Source organism: Gallus gallus, chromosome Z (assembly GCF_016699485.2).
Source record: "Gallus gallus isolate bGalGal1 chromosome Z, bGalGal1.mat.broiler.GRCg7b, whole genome shotgun sequence".
Lineage (NCBI taxonomy): Eukaryota > Metazoa > Chordata > Aves > Galliformes > Phasianidae > Gallus > Gallus gallus.
The window spans coordinates 28,229,253-28,254,116 of NC_052572.1; the positions used below are offsets into that span (position 1 = coordinate 28,229,253).

The following is a 24,864-nucleotide window of genomic DNA, read 5'->3' on the forward strand; positions in this document are numbered from 1 at the left end:
TTAAGCAAAAAGTCTTCTGAGGGATAGAGGCCCAAATTAATGATTCACGAAGAGAAACATCAAAGAGAACATGGTCCTTCATGGTCCTTGTATCTTTTTTTCCTTTGTCAGTAACTAATGCTTCTGACTCATCACAGAACACGGAGCTCTGGATTAATCACAGGCTGATGTTTCTTGCCTGATGTTGTGAATGCGATTATTGCAGCTTGTGTGTATGTGGGCGCAATGACAATTCACACAAATCCACTGTGAAATGGGCTCCATTAGTTCTGCAGCCCATTGAACAGCCTCTTTGTTGCAGCATTTGCTAACCAGTACAGAATCAAACTACTTGCCATAATCTAAGACAGTTCCATCATGGCATAACTGCATCCATCTTTGAGTTTTGCTCCAACACTGTCGATCTCTACATGGTGTTACAATGGCACAAAAAATATGGATAAGCAAAGCTTTAGTTAAGCACATCCCAAAACTCAGCTTATGTCAGACCCCAGATACAGAACAACCAGTCCCAAATCAAAACATGCTTTAATTTAGAATCAGGCTGCCCACTTCAGAAGCTCATGTTGATGGGCAGGCAGAGTGGTGCTGAGCCCCTTCTAGCAAGGTAGGTAATCTCATGAAGAAATAACAGATTTCTGAGGTGCTTATTAGGAGAGAAGGATGCAGACTGTGAGAAGAAAGTTGTCTCCTGGCCCCTTTCATGCTAATTAATGCATTCAGAAGCTGTACTGAAAGGAATTTAAACTCGTGATAGTCATAAGAGAACAGATCAAAGAAGGAAAAAAGCAGAGCAAGTTAAGGAAAGGAAAGCTGTACATGCCTTCAGTTAACAGACAGACTACAGGTCTGAAGGAGGTAAGGCTTGCATTTTTTCATTCTACCTAAACCCAAACTTTTCTATGTTGCTTAAAAGTTATGTTTTAGCGGAGACTAAACAGACTCTTAGTGAAGTCTGAAAATGCTTTGATTCCTTGGATAGATATTTTCTTTGGCAAATTCATTGTTTTTTACGATCACTTTACTCCAACATGAGATAGTGATGAGTTGGATGCTATCAAATAGAATCTGTTGACCTGTTATATGACAGAGACGTGATCACTTGTGGATTCTTCCTCTGTAATGTTCAGGCTATTTTTAGTTGGGTGATTATTCTCTTAAAACTGAGAATTAGGACTATAACTTCTCTGTGCTTGTTGGACAGTCTAAGTTAGTGTAACCATCTGGAAACAAACAGACCTGTGACAGTCTGTGCTGTCTGGCCCTCTGAACACTTACAGGGGATAACAGAAATACAGAAACACATGTGTATATGCACAATATTCTTTTTTCTTGCTTCCAAATATTCTTCCTTGTCCAGACAAGCTGTCTTTATTTTTTTTTCCATATTCCTCTGAGATTTTGCTTCACAAATCTGTCTCTGGTTAGTGCCTAAAGTGACCATTTTAAATCACTGCGTGTTGCACTCACGTGGAACTGTTCATAGTTTGGAGTTTTGTGTTTTTGAGTTCTTAAATTGGGACAGTTGCAAATGCATATAAATCTGTTTAATTCTGAGAATAGCAGGTTGTGCTACCTCTCTAAAATGCACCAACTTAAACAAAAATTTGATAGTAACTATTACACCTTAAAGATAACAGATATTTCTATTCTGTTCTAATATGTGGTTCTGGACAGGGATAGGATCTCAAAATGCCCAGAAGAAGCCACTATGAAGATGGAAACTTCTTTAGAGGAAAAGGACGCACCTATTTCACAGCAGAAGAGTAAGCATAAAGCAAAACCTATTTTAGCATGTATGTAGAAAAAAACTTAGACTGAAAAGGAAATTCACAGAGTAGTACAAAAATAAAAATAAAAATCAGGGCCGTACAAAGAAGAAATGTATTTTGGTTGTTTTGTGGTTCTCTGAAATGTTTGTCATGGAATTATCTAAAAGAGCAGTCGATGGTTAAGAATAATCAGAACTGCAGAATTCAAGAGTCTGCAGCTTGATCAGATGCTCTCAAGTCATGTTAACCTTTATGATAACAGTACCAGGGTCGTTGAGGCTCATTTGGAATTACATATTGGAGGTTGTAACAATGCGATCTTTCAGTAAGATTTATGTCCCTTCAGAACCTCAAGGATATGATACTTCACTCTAAAGAATACCCTAAAGAATAACATCAGTGGTAACACCAGGTAAATGGAAAATACCTCCTAAAAGTAAATGGAGACATCAATATGAAACAAATGTGACTCTCATTAAATCGTTCCTGAGTAAAACTCCATTAAGTACCACGTGTTCAGTTCAGAGTCCTCAGGTCACAAGAAATAGTGCTGCATGAAACACTGAATCATGGAAAATGAGAGGAGGTAAATGTGAAAGGTCTCTGATGGGTGACATTCCCCACTCCACGGTCCCAGTGGAAAAAACTTAGGGTAGTTATTTTGGAGAAACTGGGTACCCGACACACAGCAGCGTGCTGGGATGGATTTATCCTGACTCATATCATCCCTTGTTCTTTTTTTCCTGCTGACTTATCCCTCTGAGCATTTCCCAGACTATTCTGTTCCTAAATGTGCAAAGAACACAGAAATGAGGAGTGAATGCTCAGTGCCTTAACAGGGAGCACATTAGCACAGGAAGAAGAGATTTTTAAGACTAAGAAACTACAATTTTGTCATTTTGCTTTCCTATATCCTAAGCAGTGGGAAAGATGTCTTACGGCACAGCGGGCCAAAAATGACTCAGTGACAACAGTACTGTACCTACTGTGTCATAGAACAATAACTAAACAATTGTAGAGCTATTTATGAAAAAGAATACTGACGTTTCTTACTGGGTTTTTGAAACTGCGTAGTGTTTTATGAATAATTAAAACAATTATGTTGCCAGAATTTATTGCAATGTGATGCAGCTGGGATACATTTCTCAGTTCTTACTGCCTGGAGAAACTTAACAAACATGAGATGCCTCAGCAGGCATGGCACCTATTTTACTTCTTGTTCCCTTCCAAAGTCATAATGCAGTTTACTGAATTTACACACAGGGATATTTTAGAAGCATGGCTTGTTGGTAGACTATTATCTCCAAAGCTACAAATACTTATCATTTTTAGAATGTTTTAGATCTGGGCAGAGAATTTAGCTAACAGCTTAATCTACAGAGACTGGCTTAAGTTACTGATGCTTTATTTTCTGAGGTATACCCTGCTTCATCCCTCTCTCTGGTAAAGGGATAGGGATTTAAGCTCCTGATCTAACCATTCTTGCTCCCAAAAGAATGTACCCAGTTCTACTGCTACTTATATTATCTTATGTCCCACACAGAGCCCTGGGGATTGGGATCTTCATTTTGGTGCTGGTCTTGCTGCTTATCTTTGGCTGCTGGTTTTACAAAAGGCGTAGCGGCTATAAAAGGCTACGGGTAAGCACGGTAGCTCACTTTCACATGTACTGTTATTCTGACAACGTACTGCCATTATTTGCATTGCATTAATGCTGAGAACACTACAGCTAACACTACAGCTACCATTAGATGTCATTGTCTCAGGCATATTAGCAGGTGAAAACATGGAATATGAGATGCTGTAGAATTTGCAAGTGGATCAGAGGAAACATAAGCATAAGGAAGTGGAGCCAATTGCCCAACTTTTCACAACACACCAATGGAAAAATTCTAATCTCTAGGAAGCGTATTTAAATCTATACACATTCTGTCGATTTTCATTTGAATAAAACAATATTCTTGCTGCTCGAAGGGTTTACATCTAAGGATAGATGCAATTGGAGTAAGTCTAGGAAGCAAAGAAAAATGGCTATTACAATTAACTGAATGAATGTTACACTCGTGTATGTGATACAGAATACTTTTTTACAAAAGTTAAAAATGGTTTGCAAAAAAAAAGCAAGACAGATTTTGAGATTTACTTTCTAAAAACTACTAAAAAATACTATTTCCTGCCTTCTTCAAAAATGTTTGAAAAATCAAATTAGATCTGTCCCGCAGTGTTCAGTGTTGGAATGTTTGAATCTTCATCTTCGGCACTCCGCTCTTCTTGCTGTGAAATGGAGGCAGTTTTTAACCACGCAAAGTGAAGGTTCTGTGGGAGTATCTTTTAGTTTTCCTAGTATTTCTAAAAGGATGTGACTGTTTTGAATTAAAAACCATAACTCTCCTCAGCAAATCCATTTCCTCGCTGCTCTGATAACTGCCCTGCTACCTTCCCACTGACAGATCCAATACATTTACACCATCGCAGAATGCACAAAACAAACTTTCATACAAAGCAGAGCTCTTTTATGCTTTCTGTGCACATCGCAGCACAACTTCTTTTTCAATTCCTTCTAACAGCAGACATTTTCTGGTTTTGAAAACCTTACATTTCATAGGCTTTTTGGAAGGCTAATGGAACTGGTACAGAATGTACGGAAAGAAGTGGGAAATGGTAAAGAAAGGAGTTTGAGATTAAGAAAAGGAATGAGTAAAAGAAAAGGAGGTGGCCTCCAGATAGATAAGAAAGTGTCCACACAGTAATTGCGGGCCAAAAAAAATGCAATCCTCATTTTTGCTGACAACAGAGAGTGTGACACAGGAAGGAGAGCATGTTTCAGGACAGAGAGCAAATAGCAATGGGTAGATCGCTCTTCTTACTTACTGCTGTTGTGTCCAGCCCTAATCCCAGATCCTAACAAATACTGCATACATACTAAGTATATATGTAGTGTGCCCCAGATTCATGTTCAGTTTTCCTTTGACTTCCTCCATATTTTTTTATCATCTCTCACAGAGCAAAGGCATCGGTATGGACACCATACGAACAGTGGTAGGTGAGGGAGCAAGAGCAGCCTGCAAAACGGCTCTGCAAGAGTACAGGAACTTTAATTCTGTGGTAAGTTAAAGCTTGAGCTATATTTGCTTTAAATATGCTAAGACATGGTGAGATAATCTTGGTAAATATTCACTTGATGGTTTCTTTCTTGGTTTGTGCTCTCTCGGCTGCGTCTGCAATAACTCTAACTCTTAAAAAATGGTTTTGCACATTTATAACTGTGAGAAGGGTTTGGTTTTTTCTTATTTTGTTTTGTTTTTAGTCTAGCCCTAATAATTCTAAAAAACCCTATACTTTCACCCACCTTTATTCTTAAATTGTATCATCATTGTTCATGAGGTAACATATGAATGCTGAAATATACGGAATGAACACGTGGCTCTAATAGATATTCTACCATTCTTGTAGACAACAAACAGCTTACATCTGGGAGCACCACAAAAAACTTAAGGGCTGTAGCCCCTCTAAACACTATGGAAAGATAAGCATTTACGTTCATAATTATTTAAAAAAGTTAAAATAACTTGATTAACAAATATATAGATCAAGCTACACTTGTGTTTTAACAGTCTGAGAATAGGAAAAATGGTAACTTATAACCAATTGTAAATAAGCTGGAAATAAGGTAACACACATTCATCAAGACTCCTGAAGTTCTAGAGGGGGTTGAAATCTCAATAGGTAAAATATCTTTTGTTTAAAATTCTTAGAAAATGAATTGTACATACATACATATGTATATAAATTAATCTGATGGAAGACCTGAAAACATGTTAGGAAAAATGAAAACAATATAAAGACTCTATGAATCAGCTCAGCTTTTTAAGCTATAGTGCCATGTCTGATATGAAAGCAGGTATCTCCTTGCATGTTTCGTGTCATTTTATGGCATCTCAATTGTCTTTTCAGTCTTTCACACCTATTTTCTTACCTCAGGTACCCAATGCTCCACCAGCCTATGACAAAATTGCAGCGGAGCAGTCACCACCACCTTATTCACCGTGACAGCAAGAAGTCTTAAACTCTGAGCACATCCATTCAATTTCTTCATGCTCCCTCTTAATTTTCTATACATCCTTAACTTTCTGAAAGCTAAAACTGCAATAAAAATTCACATGCTTTCATAAGCAACTGCTGAAAATTACTCTTGCTTAATTTGAAGAAGTAGTTCATGAAATGCTTCAATAAAGCTGACTGTGCATCTGTTTCATGCTTTTCATTTCTTGTGTTCAGATTAATACATTTTGCTCAGGTTTTGGGTTCTTGCATCCTTCACAGAAGTACGAGTGTTAAGAACACACCCTTGGGTATGAACTAGATTAAGAAGTGTAGGCAACTGCATGTTCATCTTCCACACTTTCTCTCCCTTTATTAAAAAAGAAAGAGAGAGAGAGAGAGAGAGAGAGAGAGAGAAATAAACAATCTATTCCATAGAATGTAATGTACAGGAATCTGTTATAATGCGGGCAAAAATATTTGATTACATGTGCTGATACAAAAAATAACCATTTTCCCTGCCATCCTCAAAATTAGCCTGCACAAGGAGACTGCATTTTACAGCAGTCATATACCTCACAGCACTTGTTTATATATCTGTAATTAACCAATTCCTTGCGAAATATCAAAGTTTGATCCACGTAACTTAAGAATTTCTGCTCAGAGTACATGTTATATCATACTTGTCAGTGTATATAACAACAATCACATTCCGTGTCCTTCTGGCAAGAAAGAAGAGCAGTCACAGAAAACAAAGAACTGCAATACAACTAAATTAAGTTTTTTTAATTCATTAGGCAGATACTTGTTCAAAGGTAATTAATATCTGTGAATTCTGTGAAAGTTTAGAAATATTTATTTTTTTATAATGATTTGATACATGTATTTAGAAATTTAGGGAAGTACTTAAACTCTAAAAGTTGTCTTGAAGTTGTCATTTTCAGCATACTCCATCAAGGAAAAAAATCTGTGGACTTGCTTAGTGACAGGCAGAAGAATGCACAGGAAAACATGCCAAATGCCAGTTTAGAGCTGATAGGCACCAGACATGTAGAACAGAATGTGCTCCCTACATTTTTTGCAGAACTGGCAAGCTTGAAGCTGATGGTCTTCAGCAGCTCTATACTCTGCTGCTGTCTGTCCTGAGGGCAACTTCCTATGAAACACAGCATTAGAAAGTCCAGTCTGAGAGAAGGTTTGGATAAACAGAAAGAACTGTGGGAATACAAGAACTACTTCTCCAGCTGCACTATTATAGTTCTTCAATAAATTTTGTCCCTGTGTGCTTCACTCTCAGGCCAATGCAAAAGAGGTTGCAAAAGATGTTGGGCAACAGGTTTCCCCAGAGAATATGTGGGACAGGCAAGGCTGAACTCTCTCAAATTCCCTCATCAAAAGGCAGCTAGAGATTACTGACCCATTTCACCAGAGAAAAAGGGCAGAACACAGAATCCAATTAGGTGGCACATCTTTAACATCTAAGCTACAAGATACAGTTATTGCATTCTCCAGTTTCTCCAGTTCCTCCACAAACTTCTTGCTTGCTGATAGTGCTGCACTCCACTCTTGCTGGGCTCACAGGGCCCAAGGACTGAAGCAGTGCTTGAGCAGCAGATGTCCTTTCACATTTTCCAGACCATTTTATTGCTATGGCACCAATTACATGCTTGGACCACATGCTTTTTTCTTCTTTCCCTGTACGAGCAAAGTACAGATCAGAATGGGACCAAAAGTGACGGTCTAATATGAATAATTTCGTCTTTCACTACTGATTTTGTCAGGACTTTTCAACTCAGCTCACTCTCATTTCTGGATGGGAGGAACAGACTCCTGTGTGGCACATTGTGTTCACTGTGTTCTCCACTTACACAGAAAATTAGCCTTCCTCCTCCTGGCTCATATCTGAATCATCCTTGTTATCATTATCTTCATTCTTGCAGCTATTTGGGAAAAGAACAGACTCATATTTTCTGGAGAGCTTTTTCTAAGAAAAAGGTTTAATCTTTCAACATCTGTCAGTTTGCTCTTTACCAATTACCCTGTTAGAGACAATTTATTTCTTTTTCTGTGTAACTCTTTACTGACACTCAGGAAAAGAACAGCTCCCATTTTAGACATCCGAGCAAAGGTTGAAGGATGCTCCATTTGTACCTTTTTTTTTCTCAGCCCCTGACTTCCTGGCTGAGTTATCCCATCTCTCCTGGAAATTAACTCTCATTCTTTCCACCACCATTCTCTACTGGTCACCAGAGTGAGAGAAGATCCTGCACATTCAAAGATGCTAAAACCAACACTAGCATGGACGGCAGAGAGAGGAGTGACAGACTCGCACTGTTTTCAATAATCTCCTTTAAAGGTCATGTCTTTAAAATCAAGATATTTTTGAGTAGATACAGTTTTAGGAGAAGTTGGATCTTTTTTGACAGTGAAATACATTTGGTTAATAGCTGATAATCCTATGAAAAGATTTGTACAGAATAGTCATAGTGCTCCTTTGTCTTCAGAAATGTGAATTCTGTTCCCACATCTCAAGGACATAGTAAAATTGAAAATGACAGCAGTGACAATAACAGATCACTCCCATGAGGGAAATAACTGAATTGACCATGTCTCTTCATTCTCAAAAAGAGACAACCAACATGGGAAAGGTCCAAATCAGCTGCACAGGGAAATGAATACAGAGTCCCACTGATAATACTATGAGTATGAAATCAGCAGTTATTGCATTCAGAAACAAAGAGATAATATGCACATTATGTGGAAAACTCTTCATCACAGGATGCTGGGGATGGTAACACTTCACATTCAAGAGGTATTCTGGAAAGGATTGATCAATTTCATCACGAAAAGTGCTTAAAGTCTCACACACACACACACACACACACACACACACACACAAACCCACACAGTACAAAACCCTAAAACAAAACAAAAACAAAAACCATCCATAACCAAAACAAACAACTACATAACCAAAACAAACAACTACAACATAATAAATTTGCTGAAGGAAATGCTGGTTCACAGATCACTGGATACTAAAGGAGTGTTCAGAAATGTGTCACCAGCTGTTTGCCTTGTTACACTCATTTGAATCACTGCTGTGTACTGCTCCAAGGCACATGATGCTAAAAAAGATGGACCTTTACCTTGATGCAGCACTTACTATTTGATCCAACACTCTTATATGGAGTCACAAAAGCCACCTGTTTGCTTAGGTTGCCTAGCCACTATATATCAATAAGGACAGAATAATATTCATACGATAATAGGATAATCTAGGTTGGAAAAGACCATTAAGTTCATCTAGCCCAGCTATCAACCTCACCTATTAAGTCCTATCACTAAACCATGTCCCTGAGCACCACATCCACATGCCTCTTAGACACCTCCAGGTGTTTAAGGAAAGGTGATGGGAAGAGAATTCCATTTAAAGAAAAGCTTAAACCTTGTCTTTGAAAAAATCAGTCCAAGAATACTGCTAAAGGAAGATATCCAAGTTTTTCTTCCACTTAGAAATCAGTACTATTAAAAAGGTAACTGACGTTCATGAAATCCTATGCTCTACATTGTTCTTAAAACAAATGAACCATAAAAACAAAAAACAGTCTGCATGTACAAAGATATTTGGGCTAAGGCAGCCCTTCTTTGTATGCTAGAAGACACATAACAATTTTGAAAGGTAATAAAAAACTTCTCCATTTCCACATGCACTTCAGCAGGTACTCATGAACGTAACTGATCTGCTGAAAATGACCCAAGGGTTTTATGACACCACATGCTGAACACAAAATATCTAATACCTTTCATAAAAAAGAAAGGTGTATGCAATACTAACAATGTTACCTTTAATACCAGGTGATGTTTTAGCCTTATCCTTTCATAAAGACTTGGACCAATAAAAGATTAAAGAAAAAAGTAGATATCTAGAAAGCATGACTGACGAAAAAACTGCACAGCTTATTCTGGCTGGATAGGTCAAAGAGCCACCTTGTTACTGTTACCAGATACATGGAAATGCATATACCATTGCAAAAGAAAGACAGCAATGAATTTTCAAGATATCCAAAAGCGTTATGACAAAACATGGTAGTCCTGAACAGCAATCAGTGTGATTTAGAATGGTGTTTGGGAAACCATTTCTAGTCTTACCTTTTCATTGAAGATTCAGGCAATTTAACCAGAGGTTACCCCTCTCTGTGTCAGGAGGATTCAAGAAGATGGTCTTCTTCCCAACTCTTAGCATATCATGTGAAACGTAAGCCATGTTGAGCAGCAGAAGATATTAAACAATTTCATTTGACTATATTAAAAAAACTGCATTCTGATGTATATGTATGTATTCTGCCATGGTGTAACAGACAGACACATTTTTAAACTATACCCAACACAGTGCAGTACAGCAACTTGATTTATTATATGCAGATTCTTTTGCATTGTTGCTAAACAGTACACTGGTCCAAAGTTACTAAAATACTTAAAAAACTATACATTATGTAAACAAAACATAAATAAGACAGCATAGTTCTTTGTACATATAGTTTAGTACAGATTGTTAGGAATTCATGAATATTTACAGTTCTATACCATACACTGCATTTTTACAATGCATAAATATTTTTTTACAGAAACAAATCAAAAATAAATTTGACAAATAAAAAGGAGACACACACTGTCATAAACACACTGCCAAACAGTCCATATTGTAAGATGGAATATGTGCAAAAAGCTAGATTTTTCAAAACTGTTTAATGAACTCATTGGTCATTTCTGACCTTTTTACTAAACAACTCTCTGACAAACTAAATATATTTTTATTTCTTATCCCCATAGGTAAACTGGAAAGTGTAATCTTAAGTACTTTTGAGAAAATCAACTGTTTCAAACAATGTAAGAAATCATTCAACAGTTGTAACTTCTAGAGTCAAAAGAATGCCCCACAATTTCAAAGTGGCTCATTTGCTCTAAATTCAGGATGCAGCGTTATCAGGTTTATCAAGGCAAGATGACTGAGATATAGGGAAGACAGTGGTAGAAATTCTGCTTGTGGACACAACAACAGGGGGCAGTGACGAAGACAGTGAAGAAACTTTTGATGCTGGAGTATTTATAGCATTCAGAATGGCTCCTTCTGGACTGACCAACAGTTTTTTGATAGAAGTGTCCAACTGAAACACTGAAGTGTTGCTGGGTAAATGAGAGTTTGAAGGATGAACAGCAGAAACCACAGAGGATGTAGTTGGAACATAGGCAGGAGATTTTATCACTGAAGACACAGACAGCGTTGCTGCAGGTAGTGGAGTGCATGAGCTAGATGGAGTGCTAAGTATCTGTGGTGTTGCATGTACAATAGGTAAAGCATCTGCAGACCCAAAAGAGTTCACAATTTTTGTAGAGTTTTTCAAAAGTCGTTGTGATGTTTGCCAACTTAGTGAATTACTTGGTGCTAGAATGATTTTTGAGGTTATTGGATTAACCACTGGTACACCTTGAGCCTCTTGGCCATGGTTAATATTTAAAGGAGGAGTCTGTTTTGTGTTGTAAGAGAGAAGAAGGACATGGCTGCCAGCTCCAAGGCCTTGTGGTGGAACAACAAAACAAGTACCATTAATCATTATCTGAGTTCCAGGTGCCAAAGGCATACAAGTGTTAATGACTATCTTCTGTTGAATGCAAGGTTCGTTCAGTTGACCTCCTGTCTTGCTTGTTATGGCTGGTGAAGCTACACACATCTGAATGGTAGAAGCAACGCTGTAAGCAGGACTTTGTTTCTCTAGACTGGGAGGCACCTGCTTGCATTGCAGTGATGAAAAACTTGGAAAACTAACGACTTTACCTGTATTTGGTGAGGCAGGGGTCAACAAACTTTGAGGTTTCTGAGTACCTGCATTACTTGGCCCAGCAGCCGTAACACCAGATGACTGAAACTGCAGCAGTGTGGGCAGCTGGCTTTTTGGTACCGGAGGAGGAGCTGGAACTGCTGCCAACTGAGGAACTGTATGTAACACTTTGCGTGGAGTGGCTACAGATCCAGACAAGCTAATGACTGGAAACTGCAAGGCAGATGTTAAGTTCTGAGAAGATACCATCGGCTGAGTTGTTGAAATTAGCACGGATGAAGCAAGATGTCCTGTTTTCACAGTTGATATACCTACAGTATTTCCAATATTTGCTGTACACAGTCGACTACCCAGAACTGGCCTCACTTTTGAGGGATCATTTCCACCACTCAAGACAGTAGGCCGTGTCCCAGAAGTCCCACTTGGTGCTACTGAAACAGACTCTGGACATGCATTTGCTGTTGGAACTGAAAAGGAATTTGTAGCTTTTGCTGCAACACACAGAGATTCATTAATTGACACAGCACTTTGACTTATAAAACTTGAACACACGGGAACCAAACTGTTAGTACTTGTCAATGATAAAGCCAAGCCTATGTTTTTTTTGTCTTCTCCCTTAGAAACTGCAGAGTGCAATATATTAACTGGTGGAGTCTGCTGTGCACTGCCTTTAGTATTTACGATGGTTTGACCTATATTTAGTCCAATTTTCACATCTTTTACCTGAGCAATGGTTGGTGATGAATTTATTCTTATTGGTGCTCCCATTGTAGATGGGATCAGAACCAACTGTGGTTGCTCTGTGGCACTAACAAAGGTTTTGCTTATAGAAGAAGGAAGGTTATGTTTCAGAGACTCTGCTACCAGGGTAGTGGCTGAAGGTCCATTGGGAATTGGTGTGTTAATGAAAACTAACTTCTGAGCACTAACACCAGTAGGTGCTAGAGATGGTATAACACTGACTCCTGATGCACCACAGGGGGATAAAATAGGTGGATTTGTGACTAAAGTAAGTTTCTGTACTGGAGTACCACTGATAAAATCTCCATTTATTACCGAACTGGACTCTGATTGAATAACAGAATTTGTTTTAGTTTTAGTATCACATTGTTGCTGCACAGAAGAGTTTGGAGTTACAACTGTGTTATTTTGACTAGTGCTAGTCACACTAATGGGACTGTTCGGAGTTGCTGATATTGAGCTGCTAGCTGATGAAATGCAGGATGAAGAAGGACAGGACACTTGGCAGGTGTTCTCTACTACTTGACCTAAAGAGCTCCCAGTAGCTGGCTGCTGTAATGTGAATTTGATACTTTTATCCACTGCCTGGTTAAAATCAGCTGGGAAAGGTGGAGTGTTAAAAGATGAACCTGTTGAGGGGGCAAATCCAGAAACAGATGATTGTCCAAAATGTGGGAGACTAGATGTGGCTGTTGCTACAGATGGAAGCGTAGAAGATGATAATGCTGTGGTTTTTGGCACCAAAAAAGCCTTAAATTGAGATGCATATGTCAAAACTGAACCAGAAGATATACTAGTAGGTGAAATTTGGTCTGGGTTTGTCTGTACTTTAACAATTCCTGTGTTTCCACCTCGTGTTGTGACCAGAATAGATTGTGATTCTCTTATACAAACGGTTTTCAACTCTTGCCTAGTTTCAAAGGATTCGGTTGCTTGCTGTGATGCAAGACAATGAAAGGCAGTAGCAGTGTTTGTAGATGCACTTAATGCTGTTGCTGATATCAAAGACTGACTAGCTGTGGAAATACTAGGTGAAGACAAAAACACAGGGAATGTGGTAGTTGAAACTTCAGTCCTAAGCTTGTCATGTTCAGTTTGGCACACCTTAACTGTTGATGATACCAAGCTACTTGTTGTAGTAGGCAATGTTTGTGTACTGTTGGTGGAAACAGTCCCTTGTGACAAGTTGCAAATATTCTTGTTAAAAATTGTACTTGTTGAGTGAGAGGTAACATTTGCAGGTGCTGTTACCAGGACAGGTGTTAAAGATACAGTGACATTTGTTATTTCCGGGAAAGTTGCACAGTGCAGCTCAGAAGAGTTCTGCTGGAGTAAATTACTATCCTTGGACATGACTTTCCCTTCTTTCTGCTGCAAAAGAAAATTCTTAGGTAAGATAAGAACTTGTTGCATTACTTTTTCTCCAGTTTTAGGGTCAATCACAGGTTGCATTTGAATTTTCACGGAGCTGTTGTGAAGGTCTACTGGTACGCAGTGTCCATTTGGCATTTTGTATACCATTTGTAAAGGAGTCTTTGAACCTGTCTGACATGGCAATGCTGGTTTTATCAGTGATGATTCAACAGGTGATAAAACTGGCTTTTCAGAAGTAGATACATTTATGCCTGGTGGAGGTGACAGTTGATTTGTTAAGGTCACTTTGTTCCCAATATTCTTGGCAAGCAAGGCCTGGATGGGTTTGGTCCCTTTCAGAAAGCTCGATACTGATGTTGCAGGATCTGTCAAAGAAAATGATTCTGGAGATGATCCTTCAAGTTGCTTCAGATCAGTCAAACAACTATCTGTCTGTAGGCTACTTTCTGAACTCTGGACTGCAGCCTCACTAGTGCTCAGCTTAGCTTTCTTTCTTGGTGAAAGCTCATTAGTGTTTTGATCCAGACAACTGTTTTGCTTGGACTGACGTTTAAAAGATTTGAGCAGTGTCTTGTGTATTTCTTTGGAAGTTGATTCTTTTTTCAGAAGTTTGCTTTTCCCAGCAGGTAAATTCATCTCTAATAGCTTCATTTCATCTGCAAGGAAAATAAATCAGAAATCGCATCTTACAAGTTTGCAATTGGTATCTCTATACAACAAATCAATAGTGTTTAGCTAAAGGCAAAATGCTAGTTTAAGTGTAGGGATACGGGCAGGGAAAGTGTCTGCTCCTTTAAAGCCATCTGGTCAAGGACCTTTTCCACTGCAAAATGGGGATAACAAGAAAAGAAGGAACCTGTAAGGAATGACATACAGAGACATGATCTGACCAGCACATGAGAAAGTGAGGAAAATGAAACTTTGTATTAATTGGTGAATACACGTGAAAATGTGAGAATGCTTCTTCCACCAAGGTTATGTGACTGGAGACCTGGTCAGTTGGGACAGTAAGGGAAAAATGGGAAACCAGAAATGAAATATGCAGAGACACAGACCAAACAAAACAAACAAAGGGACAATGACAAGAAACAATCTCACTGGCCCCTTGGGCTCTCAAGAAAGCACAAGCATCACTTCGAGAGAGATCAGTCTGGACTTTGCAACTGGTAAAATCACAGACATGAGGCTGCAGTCTGGAAATAGAGCAGGGCAAACCCATGAAAGAAGCATGCTGGAGAGGGGGCTGATGGGAATAATACACAAAATAGGGGATGCAAGGGTGGGCAGAAAAGAATAGAAGAGGTCAGCATGTGTAAAATGTGGCCTGTACTCTCATCTGACTGAGTGCCGTGTCTGATCACTACAGTCAGTCCTACCTTCTTAGATCTTTTTGTTAAATCCTTTCATAATTATCTCTCTGTGTAATCTCACTCCCATCCATGTGTATCTGTGCTGCAAGGACCAACTGACACCTAGCAATGAGACGTATTTGTGAATGAGATCTGATGCTAGTCAGACCATGGCAGTACGCACCCCAGACTGGGGGAGCGGGGCTCCTAGCATAAGTAGCTGGAGCGGCCACAGTCCCCTGGACCTAGAGAGAATACTGCAGAATTTGTGGCCCACAGTGCCAGCTACTGGGAATACCAGTGTGAGTGGATTTGAGGCCAACTACTGGAGTCAGACTGTTGGTGTACATATCTTAAGCCTGCAGTGGCAGTTACTGGAGCAAGTGTGGCCAGTGGGCTGGGAATGGTGTGCATGTCCTGAAAACCAGTGACTGAGGAGACTGGAGTGAGTCAGGGGCTCCACACTGCTCCACACATCACAGCCCGCATGCCTACTAACAGCCACTGTGAAAGAAGGCCCAAGCATCTTCATCTTCCCCAGACAGGATGTGCATGGGGATATACACAGATAATTCATAGCAAACTTCAGGCTGGACCTGAAGCGGGTTGAGGTCCAGCCTACAGTATCAGGCAGGTGAAGGGTCTGTGCTGTGTTTCCAGGGGAACTAGCAAGTGTAGAGTACCTGCAAAACAAGTGTATATGACTGCTAAGTGTCGGCAGCAAGTATCAAGCTGGACAAGTCATTGAGCAAGGGGAAACTGTGAAGTGACTAAGAGGACTCAGGATTCAGGCAGGTAGACAGAGAGGGATATGCCAGCACTGAGGGAATCAGCAAATGTGTATCTGTTAACCTAGAGCATATCATGTATGTGCCTTCATCAGTAAGCATCTACTCTACCAGCTGAAAAGGAGTGAGTTTGCAGATGTCTGCTTATGTTGTATATGAGTCCCTAACAAAGTTGCATCTTGCCTGTGGCAGTCTGCACGACCAGCTGTGTCACTGTTGTGTGCATACGCATTTCTCTCTCTGGGATACATGCCCAATTTTGCCACTGGTTGAACTTGCAAGTAGGACAGTAGTAGTTGCACCCCTCAGCTTGATCAGAGACCAGGAGTCCCTGGGTGAACTGGACTGGGCTTCAGTGGCCCAACAAAAGTGACTCCCAGGTTGGGTTGCTGGAGGAGGCAGATGTGCTCCTAACAACCCCTAAAAAAATAAGCATTTGTCACGACAACTGAAGAGCAGTCTCTGAGGTGATGACTGTTAATCAGCTCTACTATTTTTACTTTTCTTTAAAAAAGTTATTGCCAACTCAGTGATGTATTGGTTTTAGATAGTAAGGTTTTGGTAGCGGGGGTGCTGCAGGACTGGCCTCATAGAGAAGAGATCAAGAGCTGCCCCTGTGCCATACACAGCTGGGACCAGCCAGCTTCAAAATGGACCAACAGCAAAGCTCTGGAAAAACAAATTTCAGTTGAGTGGGAGAGAAAGGACTGAGTAAAATAAGTGTGAGAAACAACTGATCCTGCAGAAACTAAGGTCAGAGAAGAAGAAGGGGAAGAACATGCTCCAGATATGGAGGAGATATTTTCCTGAAATCTGTGGACAGAACCATTCTGGATCAGATCTTCACTTGCAGTCCGTGGAAGAACCCACGCTGCAGCAAGTTCACATGGCCTGAAGGAAGTAGCAGCCCATGGAGGGCTCACACTGGAGTAGGCTCCTCACACATACTGGGATCCATGGAGAAGAAGACTGATTTTGGAGCATTCTTATTCTGAAAGAAAGTAACCTGTGGACTCATACTGGAACAGTTGTTGAAGAACTTCTTATCTCTAAATTTGAAAGATATGGATTTGAAAGATGGACTATTCAGTGGATAAGAAATTGGATGGTCAGAGCCAGACGGTTGTGGTCAACGGTTCTATGTCCAGGCTGGTGACAAGGGGTGAACCCAAGAGGTCTGTCTTGAGACCAGTGCTCTTCTGTATCAACGATCTTGACAGTAGAATTGAGTGCACCCTCAGTTAAATTTGCTGATGAGACTAAGCTGAGTGGAGCAGTTGATACAACAGAAGGAAGGGATGCTACCTAGAGGGACCTGGACAAATCTGAAAAGTAAACCTAATGAGGTTCAACAAGGCCAAATGCAAGGTGTTGCAGCACTCAGGTTGGGGCGATCCCAGACATGACTGTAGACTGGGCAAAGAACTCCTTGACAATAGCCCTGCAGAGAAGAATTTGGAAGTTCTGGTGGATGAAAAGCTTGGTATGAGCCAGTGGTGTTCACTTGTAGCCTGGAAGGCCAACTATATCATGGGCTGCATTAAAAGAGAGGTAGTCAGCAGAGTGAAGGAGGTGTTTGTTCCACTCTGTTCTGCTCTTGTGCGGCCCCACTTGGGAGTTCCACATCCAAGCCTGGGCCCACAGCTGTTGAAACAGGTCCAGAGGAGGGCCACGAAGGTGATCTAAAGGTTGGAGCACCTCTCTTATGAAGAAAGGTTGAGGGAGCTGGGCGGGAGAAGAGAAGACGTGGGGAGACTTCACTGCAGTCTTCCAGTACTTAAGGTTGCATATATAATAGGAGGGTGACCAACTTTTTACACAGTCTGATAGTGACAGGACAAGGTAGAATGGTTTTAAACCATAAGAGGAGAGATATAAGTTAGATGTTAGGAAGAAATTTTCTACTGAGGGGGTGGTGAGGCATGAGGACCAGGTTAACCAGAGAAGTTGTGGATGTCCATCTCTGGAGGTTTTCAAGGCCAGCTTGGATGGGAATTTAAGCAACGTGATCTAGTGGGTGGCAACACTGGCCAAGGCAGTGGGGTTGGAATTAGATGGACTTGTAAGTCCCTTAAATCCCAGACCATTCTGCAATTCTACGAAGTGCAGCCCATGGGAACAACCCATGCTGGAGCTGAATAAAGGTGAAGCAAGGAGCAGGAAAGACAAACTACTATGAACTGACTATAACTGCCATTCTCCATCACCACTGTGCCACTCAGTGCAGGGAAGAAGATATTTGGGAATGAAATAAAGTTGAATTAGGGATGGGTATGGTCAGGGTTTTATTTTTGTCTCTGACCATCCTAACCACTCTAACTGGAAATCAACCGATCATCCATATGTTTAGTCTATTCTTGTCTGTGTTTTGATCCATAAGATCTCCCATCTTATCTTTTACCGTCTTACTGAGAACAGGGACTGAGAGAGTGGCTGGGTGGGCTGCTAGCCAAGGTCATCCCACCATAAAGGTAAATTCTGAACAGATACATTATGTGATCACATAAATAGTTAAGCAATAAAACAGTAAAAGTTCCCATGAATCAGTATTTTCATCTTAGTCATGTCTGCACCCTTCTTTTTCACACCTGTCAGACATAAATCAAAATATATTTCAATATTATCACAATGGTAGCTAAGGAAAAAAAATGTGATGCAAGTTCAGATGGAAAAATTCAGCTCCTTAGTCAACTTCATTCAGCTCATGGATCAAGTTCAGGCTATCAAATTCCAGTAAATGCTTACCATTGTCTGGGTGATCTTTTCTGGGAATTTCCACATATTCTGCAGACTCTGAAGATTTACTGCTTACTATTGCAAAACAATCTTTGCCAGCATCAACCTCACTTTCATCATTACTCCACAATTCTCTGGTAAATTTATCATGGTCTGGATGTCTTTTAAATTCATCGTAGTCCTTCTTCAATCTAGACCTTGAAAGTAACAAAACTAACTTTACCAAAAAACATTACTCTCTTTTAAAACTCTCTTAATTGCATTTGCTGCCACAGAAGAAGAAATTTTCAGGGTAGCTCTGCAAGTCTCTAAAACCCAGAAAATGTGAAGTGACAGTAACATCCCTTCCCTTGCCAAAATTGAATTGTATACCATTAAATCCTTAAAAAATAAGCAAAAAGACTGAGTCAAATATGTCCATCACTGTTAAACTGCATTTATTTTCTGTTTCTTAATTCATTTTGCACTGTGACAAGAACTTGAGTATTAAATGTAAAAAGACTAATCTTGCCTCTGAAAACAGCTATAACTAGACAAATTAGGGAAATCTTGTTTTCTTGAATGCATCATGCTTTTGGCTCAGCAATGGGACCATAATGTAACTTGCTCCTTTAAGACAACCTTTTATTTTCTGGGTCAACTGAACAGCTGCCACTGTCATTTTCACAGGCTCACACTCCACTAAGAATGTACATACGATGGAATTACATAGCTGCTTTACTCACTTGAACACTCTTCAGAAACACATCCACTTTATAGCACACTTATCTTGATACTCCTAAACTGCTGCGTATTTCCATTGTCCCTTCTTCTACGCCATTGTTTAGATGAGATCTAGGGATATTTTAGTGTACAAATACAGTGAACTGCATGATTCAGCTGGTGGTAACCAACACAATATCCAGGAGGATTAATCAGCAAAAGAATAAAGAGATGATAGCAATTAGTATTCTGTGTGGAAGAGAATCTAGACTCCAGTTTTCACCTAAACTCAGTCTCTGTGATACTAATATCTTAATTTTACCCATTCTTATGGGTTAAAATTGCAATTCTTTGCATTGAGTGCAGCAATGTCTAGCTGCTCCCTAAGGGGTGGGGGTTGGGAAGAAGAGCTAAACAGAGTATTACAGCTGATCAAGCAGAAAACTCACAAGTCAGGACACCACCCCACTCTGTCCAAGTGACTGTACACGGTAGTCCTGGAGATGGTAGTTGGCTTCAATCATGAGCTCAAATCAACAGGTAAGTTCCTGGTGATGAGGCAGGTCTGAGGTTAAGCCGGGAAGTCAATTCACTGTTTTTGGTCAGGATTGGATCCAGTGATGGCTGCCCAGTCCTGTGATTGTTGAGCAGGCCCACACTGATGCTGCAGGTCTGAGGTCAGGCTGAAGTCAGGCCAGATCTGCAAGACCCTTGGCGAAGCAGGGGCACTGCTGTAGTTGAGCTGGAAACTAGCATTCCTATGGTAGAGGTTGAAGGCTGCAGAATGGCTTGAAATTGGGGCTCTGGGCCCATAAGCATGTGATATGGCTGGAGACCGAGGTGAGTTTAGTCAGGGCCAGTAAGATCTGTTAGTATATCTTAGCTTTCACACTCTCACTAATAAGACGACCTTGAAGATTATGTAAGATGTAGTGAGGGTGAGATACTTCATCAACTCTGTTATTAGGACTTCAAACTTTAAGTGTAGATGCAGAAGTACACTAGGGAACTACAGAATGATCCAAGTTAACAACTACTGTATTAAAATTTAAAAATGGACTTCAGTCATAAAGAGTACTCCTACTAAGTAAAGACAACAAAGAGGAGGAGGTAGAACTCTAAACTCTTAATCCACATGGAGGTCTTGCAGTGATCGAAGGAGTTCTGCACAGCCCTCAACCACCAAGAAGGCCAAGACTGCCATGTGTTTAGCAGATATTAACTGGATGACACACTGCAACTGCAGCTAGAGTTGTAATGGTGCTGCTGCTTATACTAGCATAAACAACCTTTATTCAGTTTTCCCTTTCAGGATACCTTTTTTCACCACTTGTCATTTGTGCAACACTGCTGCCTAGCAGCTGCATAATGGAACAGGATACTGAATTAACCTTTCCCCATCAATCTCTTTCTCCTTCTCTCAATTTGGAAAAACTGTTTTTCAGTCCAAGCTTTTCAAAAGTATACTATGTCTCTGTCCAAATAGTTCTGTCACAGAAATGACTAGGCTAGCTGAAGAAATTTGGGTTTCAGCCTAAAACACATCTGAGAAAGATGAGTAAAGTTCATTTCAGAAACAATTCTCTACATGAAATGCATGTTTCCTTAGCTACCAGCACATATGTATGTTAGACTTCAGCCATCCATATCGCTTATAAAAACTGCTCAGACCTACTCACACACAGTACTTCTATGAATACACCTTACAAATAACAGTTCTGCTTCCACACTATGTGGCCACTCACCTGAGCACCACAGTTAATAAACAAAACCTATTCCACAACAGAATTTACATGTAGGATAATTTACACAAGGGATAAACTAGAGAGCCCATACTCTGAAAGACGGAATTCTTTTAATAGCACACCTGACACATTTCCAAAGGAGTCTGAATTGCTACACACAAGCAGAAAAGAACAGCTAAGAAAAATGAACAGAAACTCAAAAAGAATAGAAAAGAACAGAACTTGCACTTTGGGCTATTATATAAAGTAAAATGTTCAACATCCTAGATTTCCAAATAAGGGTCTTAATTCATGTTTGACGAGCTACTAAGGAACCAACTCTTACTGTCTGTTGGTTTTTTTTGTTTGTTTGTTTTTAATGTAATACCTATTACATTTTCAGAATTAGTTCTGCACCATGTAACTACTTAACTTGCTTCCTTCATGTTTAACGTATTAGCAGCAGCCTAACTTTCCCTATCAGTTGACACACGCTTCTAATCATTATCTACTCTTTCAATGTCTATGTGGTAAAACAGACATGTGATTATAACAACAGCTATACAGCTAACAGTCAACAGTGGCACCACACTTCAAGACAAAACGACCATATAAAGTCAGTATGAAATCTCCCCAGGGCTTAGAATTTAGATGCTACACCTCTGTCTTAACTGCTGCTAACACTTTTCCTTACTTGTCTGTTATTTCTCAGATATATCACATTCTAGATGCAATCTAAACTTACAGCTCTATGAAGATGTTTTAGTAATTGCTTTGAATTGCTTTGCAGAGAATTCATCAGCAACTCATTTAGATAGGTTAAGACAGTATGTAGTCAGAAACAAAGTGCATAGTAAGCCCTGTTTCGCTTATGTATCAAGTAAACAGCAATACAACTCCTATTTTACAGTGTTATAACTATCAAGTTAGGTATGATTAAGGATTTTAGATCATTTTAGAAAAAAAAATTGGGGGTTAACCTTAATTTTACTTAGAGAAACTAGGTCTGGAATACAGAAAAGCCTTTGAACTAAAGCACTGATTATGCCTTCCCCTATTCTCTCTTTACGTAGTTTCTTTGAGAGGCGAACTAATATTATTTTTAAAAAGGTGAATTTTGTCTTGTTTTTGTCTCAATACATGCACTTTTGTTAAAAAAAAAAGAGTAGCTGATTACCTGTTCCTCTGAAATGCTTTCATTAGCTTTGGTTCCCATGGTAACAGTTCATTAAGGAGTCGTATCAACGTACCATGCAATTCCTTTACTGCTTGCTTTCGGTGGTACCATCTTCCCTGCAAACATAAATATCATCTATTTATCACTGCATTACATCTGAATCTTGTTATTGTGCATCAGTCCTACAATAATCCTGGTACATGTTAATACAGTATAGAAAGAAAATAACCTGAAGAAAACATTAATAAGTTCCACAGCTTTTTCTACCCTTAGTGTATGTAAGACAAAGGAGCATTTCTATATTTTCTATATCACAGAGAGATAATGTCCTACTGAAAAAAGTAATACTGTAAGGATGTTCATTTTTTTACAGCTAAAATTTAAATTGAAGCAGAACCCTACAAACACACTATGTATTTAAAATTACTTACGTTGGTAACTAACATGTATAGTAGTCCACTCCAGTCGGGGAAGCCAACCATGTAATTACATTTTCAATGGTTAAATTTATACAGTACAGCTTACTGTAATTCAATTTAACATAAATGATATCATTTATATTTTTACTTGCAAAAATAATTTACTGTAGTTCCCAGGGAGCAAACAGTTTTTGCATTATATTGTTGTATTTTATTCAGGAATTCAGATAAATTAATTTTTAATAAAAAAGTTTTACAAATTGGTCACAATAACAAACTACGAGGCAGTTTCCTAGTGTTAAAGATTGAAGCCTTGGACTTGAATGTTTAATTAAAACTGCTTCCTGTTCAAACTGAAATAAGTACTTTTATGATCTTCCATGAAAATTTCATGTTTGATAAGTCTGGAAAGGCTGAATGAGGATAAAAGATATTCAGGGAAGAATATATTTTGCAAGATGCATGAGGAGCAGCTGAGGTCCTGGGTTTGCTCAGCCCAGAGCAGAGGAGGCTGAGGGGAGGCCTCATAGCGGCTGCAGCTCCTCATGAGGGTGGCAGAAGGGCAGCGCTGAGTTCTGCTCTCTGGTGATAGTGACTGGACCCCAGGGAATGGCACGGGGCTGAGAGGGGTGGGTCAGGAAGGGATTAGAAAAGGTTATCCACCAGAGAATGGTGGGTATGGATCAAGCTGCCCAGGGCAGTGATCACAGCCTCATGCTGCTGGAGTTCAAGAAGTATTTGGACAGCAAAAAATATGGTCTCATTTTAGGTAGTCCCGTGTGGAGCCAGGAGTTGACTTGATGACTCCTGTGGGATCCTTCCAACCCAAGCCATTCTATGAGGGCTGTTCCAAAAGTAACATCTCCTGTTTGGCTCTGTTGGCTCACCACATCAGAGGCAGATGGTGGTATGGCAGCAGAGGTTGAACAATCCCACCAATATTCCATTACGTTTTGTTGCTGTGTGACTGATGGCAGCAGAGGGACAATCTGACAAAACGGCATCTGACATGGAAGTGTGTATGAAGCAGAGGCGTGGAATCCAGTTCCTCCACACAGATGAAATTCCACCCACTCATTGGAGTTAGGTTCATTGACATTTGCTGTATGTTTGTGGAGATCGAACAGTAGACGTGAGCACAGTGAGGCGGTGCATCCATTTCCATTTCAGCAGTGGTGACAATGATGTTAAAGACAAGCCATTTACAGATGGCCATGCAGGTTTTCACAAGTGTGGCAGGAAAGCTCCTATTTATCACTGGTAAAAAGGCTTTGCTAATAGTGGTGAATCTGTTTTGACTGTTTTGTAGCTGAAAGTTTTCTTTTTCAAACAGTGTTACTGCGCTCTTTGTTATCTGTTGTAGTTTCCATGGAAATAAACAGGAGGCACTACTTTGAGAGTGACCTATGCATGATTCTATCATCCACAAGGTCCCATCCAGCTCTGGACTTCTTCTATTTTATGATTCTCTGACATGCTGTGATTCTATTTTCTGTTGTAACTCACTTAAATAGGGAAAACGCAATACTGAGAAGAGAACACAGTATTTGCAATAGTGCCAAAGACCTTTCTAAACAGTATTAGATACATACCCTTTCCTAAGAATTTTTCTCAAGAATTCTCCAACTTATTACACAAAAGACTGAATTTTGCCAGCAAAATTTCAGTGCTGGATATGGGGATAGTAGGCTTCTGGTTGCTTGAAGAACTAGGTAACCAGGTCCTTTGGACATATGCTTCTGAAGGTATTGGGGTTCATCGGCACTGGTTGCTTTTTAACAGCCATCTTCTAAGAAGAAAGGAGGTAATTCCAAAGCATGAGAAGTCAAGTAAGTAGGGTAAAAGTCTGGCTGGTCTCAGCAGGGATTTTCTTCTCAAGGTTTGGAGGAAGAGGAAAATGTGTGGACACTGGAAGTAAGGTCAGGTGAAATGGGTGAGCTACAGAGGTGCTGTTTGCCACTGAATGGAAAAAAAATCAATGCAGCCAAAGATCAATGAGAGCTGAAGTTGGCTGGTATTATAAGACAAAACAAAAAGGGTTTTTAAAGTATGTAAATAGAAAAAGGAGGACCAGAAATAACATCATTCTATTACACGATGAGGATGGTCATCTCATAAATAAGGACACAAACAAAGCAGTGGACAATTAATGCAGTCTCCACCTCTACCTTCAGGCCCTGATGATGGGCTCTGAGGTAGAG

The 24,864-nt window shown here is 39.8% G+C and overlaps 2 protein-coding genes across 5 annotated transcripts in view; one reads left to right on the forward strand and one right to left on the reverse strand.

Moving 5' to 3' along the window:
* The first annotated feature begins 827 nt into the window (after positions 1–827).
* MLANA (melan-A) lies at positions 828–6,023 on the forward strand. The gene is made up of 5 exons (XM_001232042.7): positions 828–858; positions 1,678–1,766; positions 3,316–3,412; positions 4,776–4,877; positions 5,754–6,023. The coding sequence occupies exons 2-5, from the start codon at positions 1,693–1,695 to the stop codon at positions 5,820–5,822; spliced, it is 342 nt and encodes a 113-aa protein (XP_001232043.1). The 5' UTR covers positions 828–858; positions 1,678–1,692; the 3' UTR covers positions 5,823–6,023.
* A 4,183-nt stretch (positions 6,024–10,206) lies between these two features.
* The window catches only part of KIAA2026 (uncharacterized protein KIAA2026 homolog), a 63,076-nt gene continuing 48,418 nt past the window's right edge, over positions 10,207–24,864 (reverse strand). For all 4 annotated transcript variants that reach the window (XM_015280186.4, XM_046905520.1, XM_004949073.5 and 1 more), the window contains 3 exons: positions 22,245–22,360; positions 18,651–18,838; positions 10,207–14,424 (listed from right to left, as the gene is read on the reverse strand). In XM_015280186.4, coding sequence (XP_015135672.2) covers positions 10,784–14,424; positions 18,651–18,838; positions 22,245–22,360 — 3,945 coding nt within the window. In that variant the 3' untranslated portion in view covers positions 10,207–10,783. The remainder of the gene's footprint in view (positions 14,425–18,650; positions 18,839–22,244; positions 22,361–24,864) is intronic.

Bases quoted from the DNA above. Each gene is read 5' to 3' on its own strand.
- MLANA (XM_001232042.7), top strand. From the start codon at position 1,693: ATGCCCAGAAGAAGCCACTATGAAGATGGAAACTTCTTTAGAGGAAAA. The intron at 1,767-3,315 runs GTAAGCATAAAG...TGTCCCACACAG, and splicing joins ACCTATTTCACAGCAGAAGA to AGCCCTGGGGATTGGGATCT. The intron at 3,413-4,775 runs GTAAGCACGGTA...CATCTCTCACAG, and splicing joins GCGGCTATAAAAGGCTACGG to AGCAAAGGCATCGGTATGGA.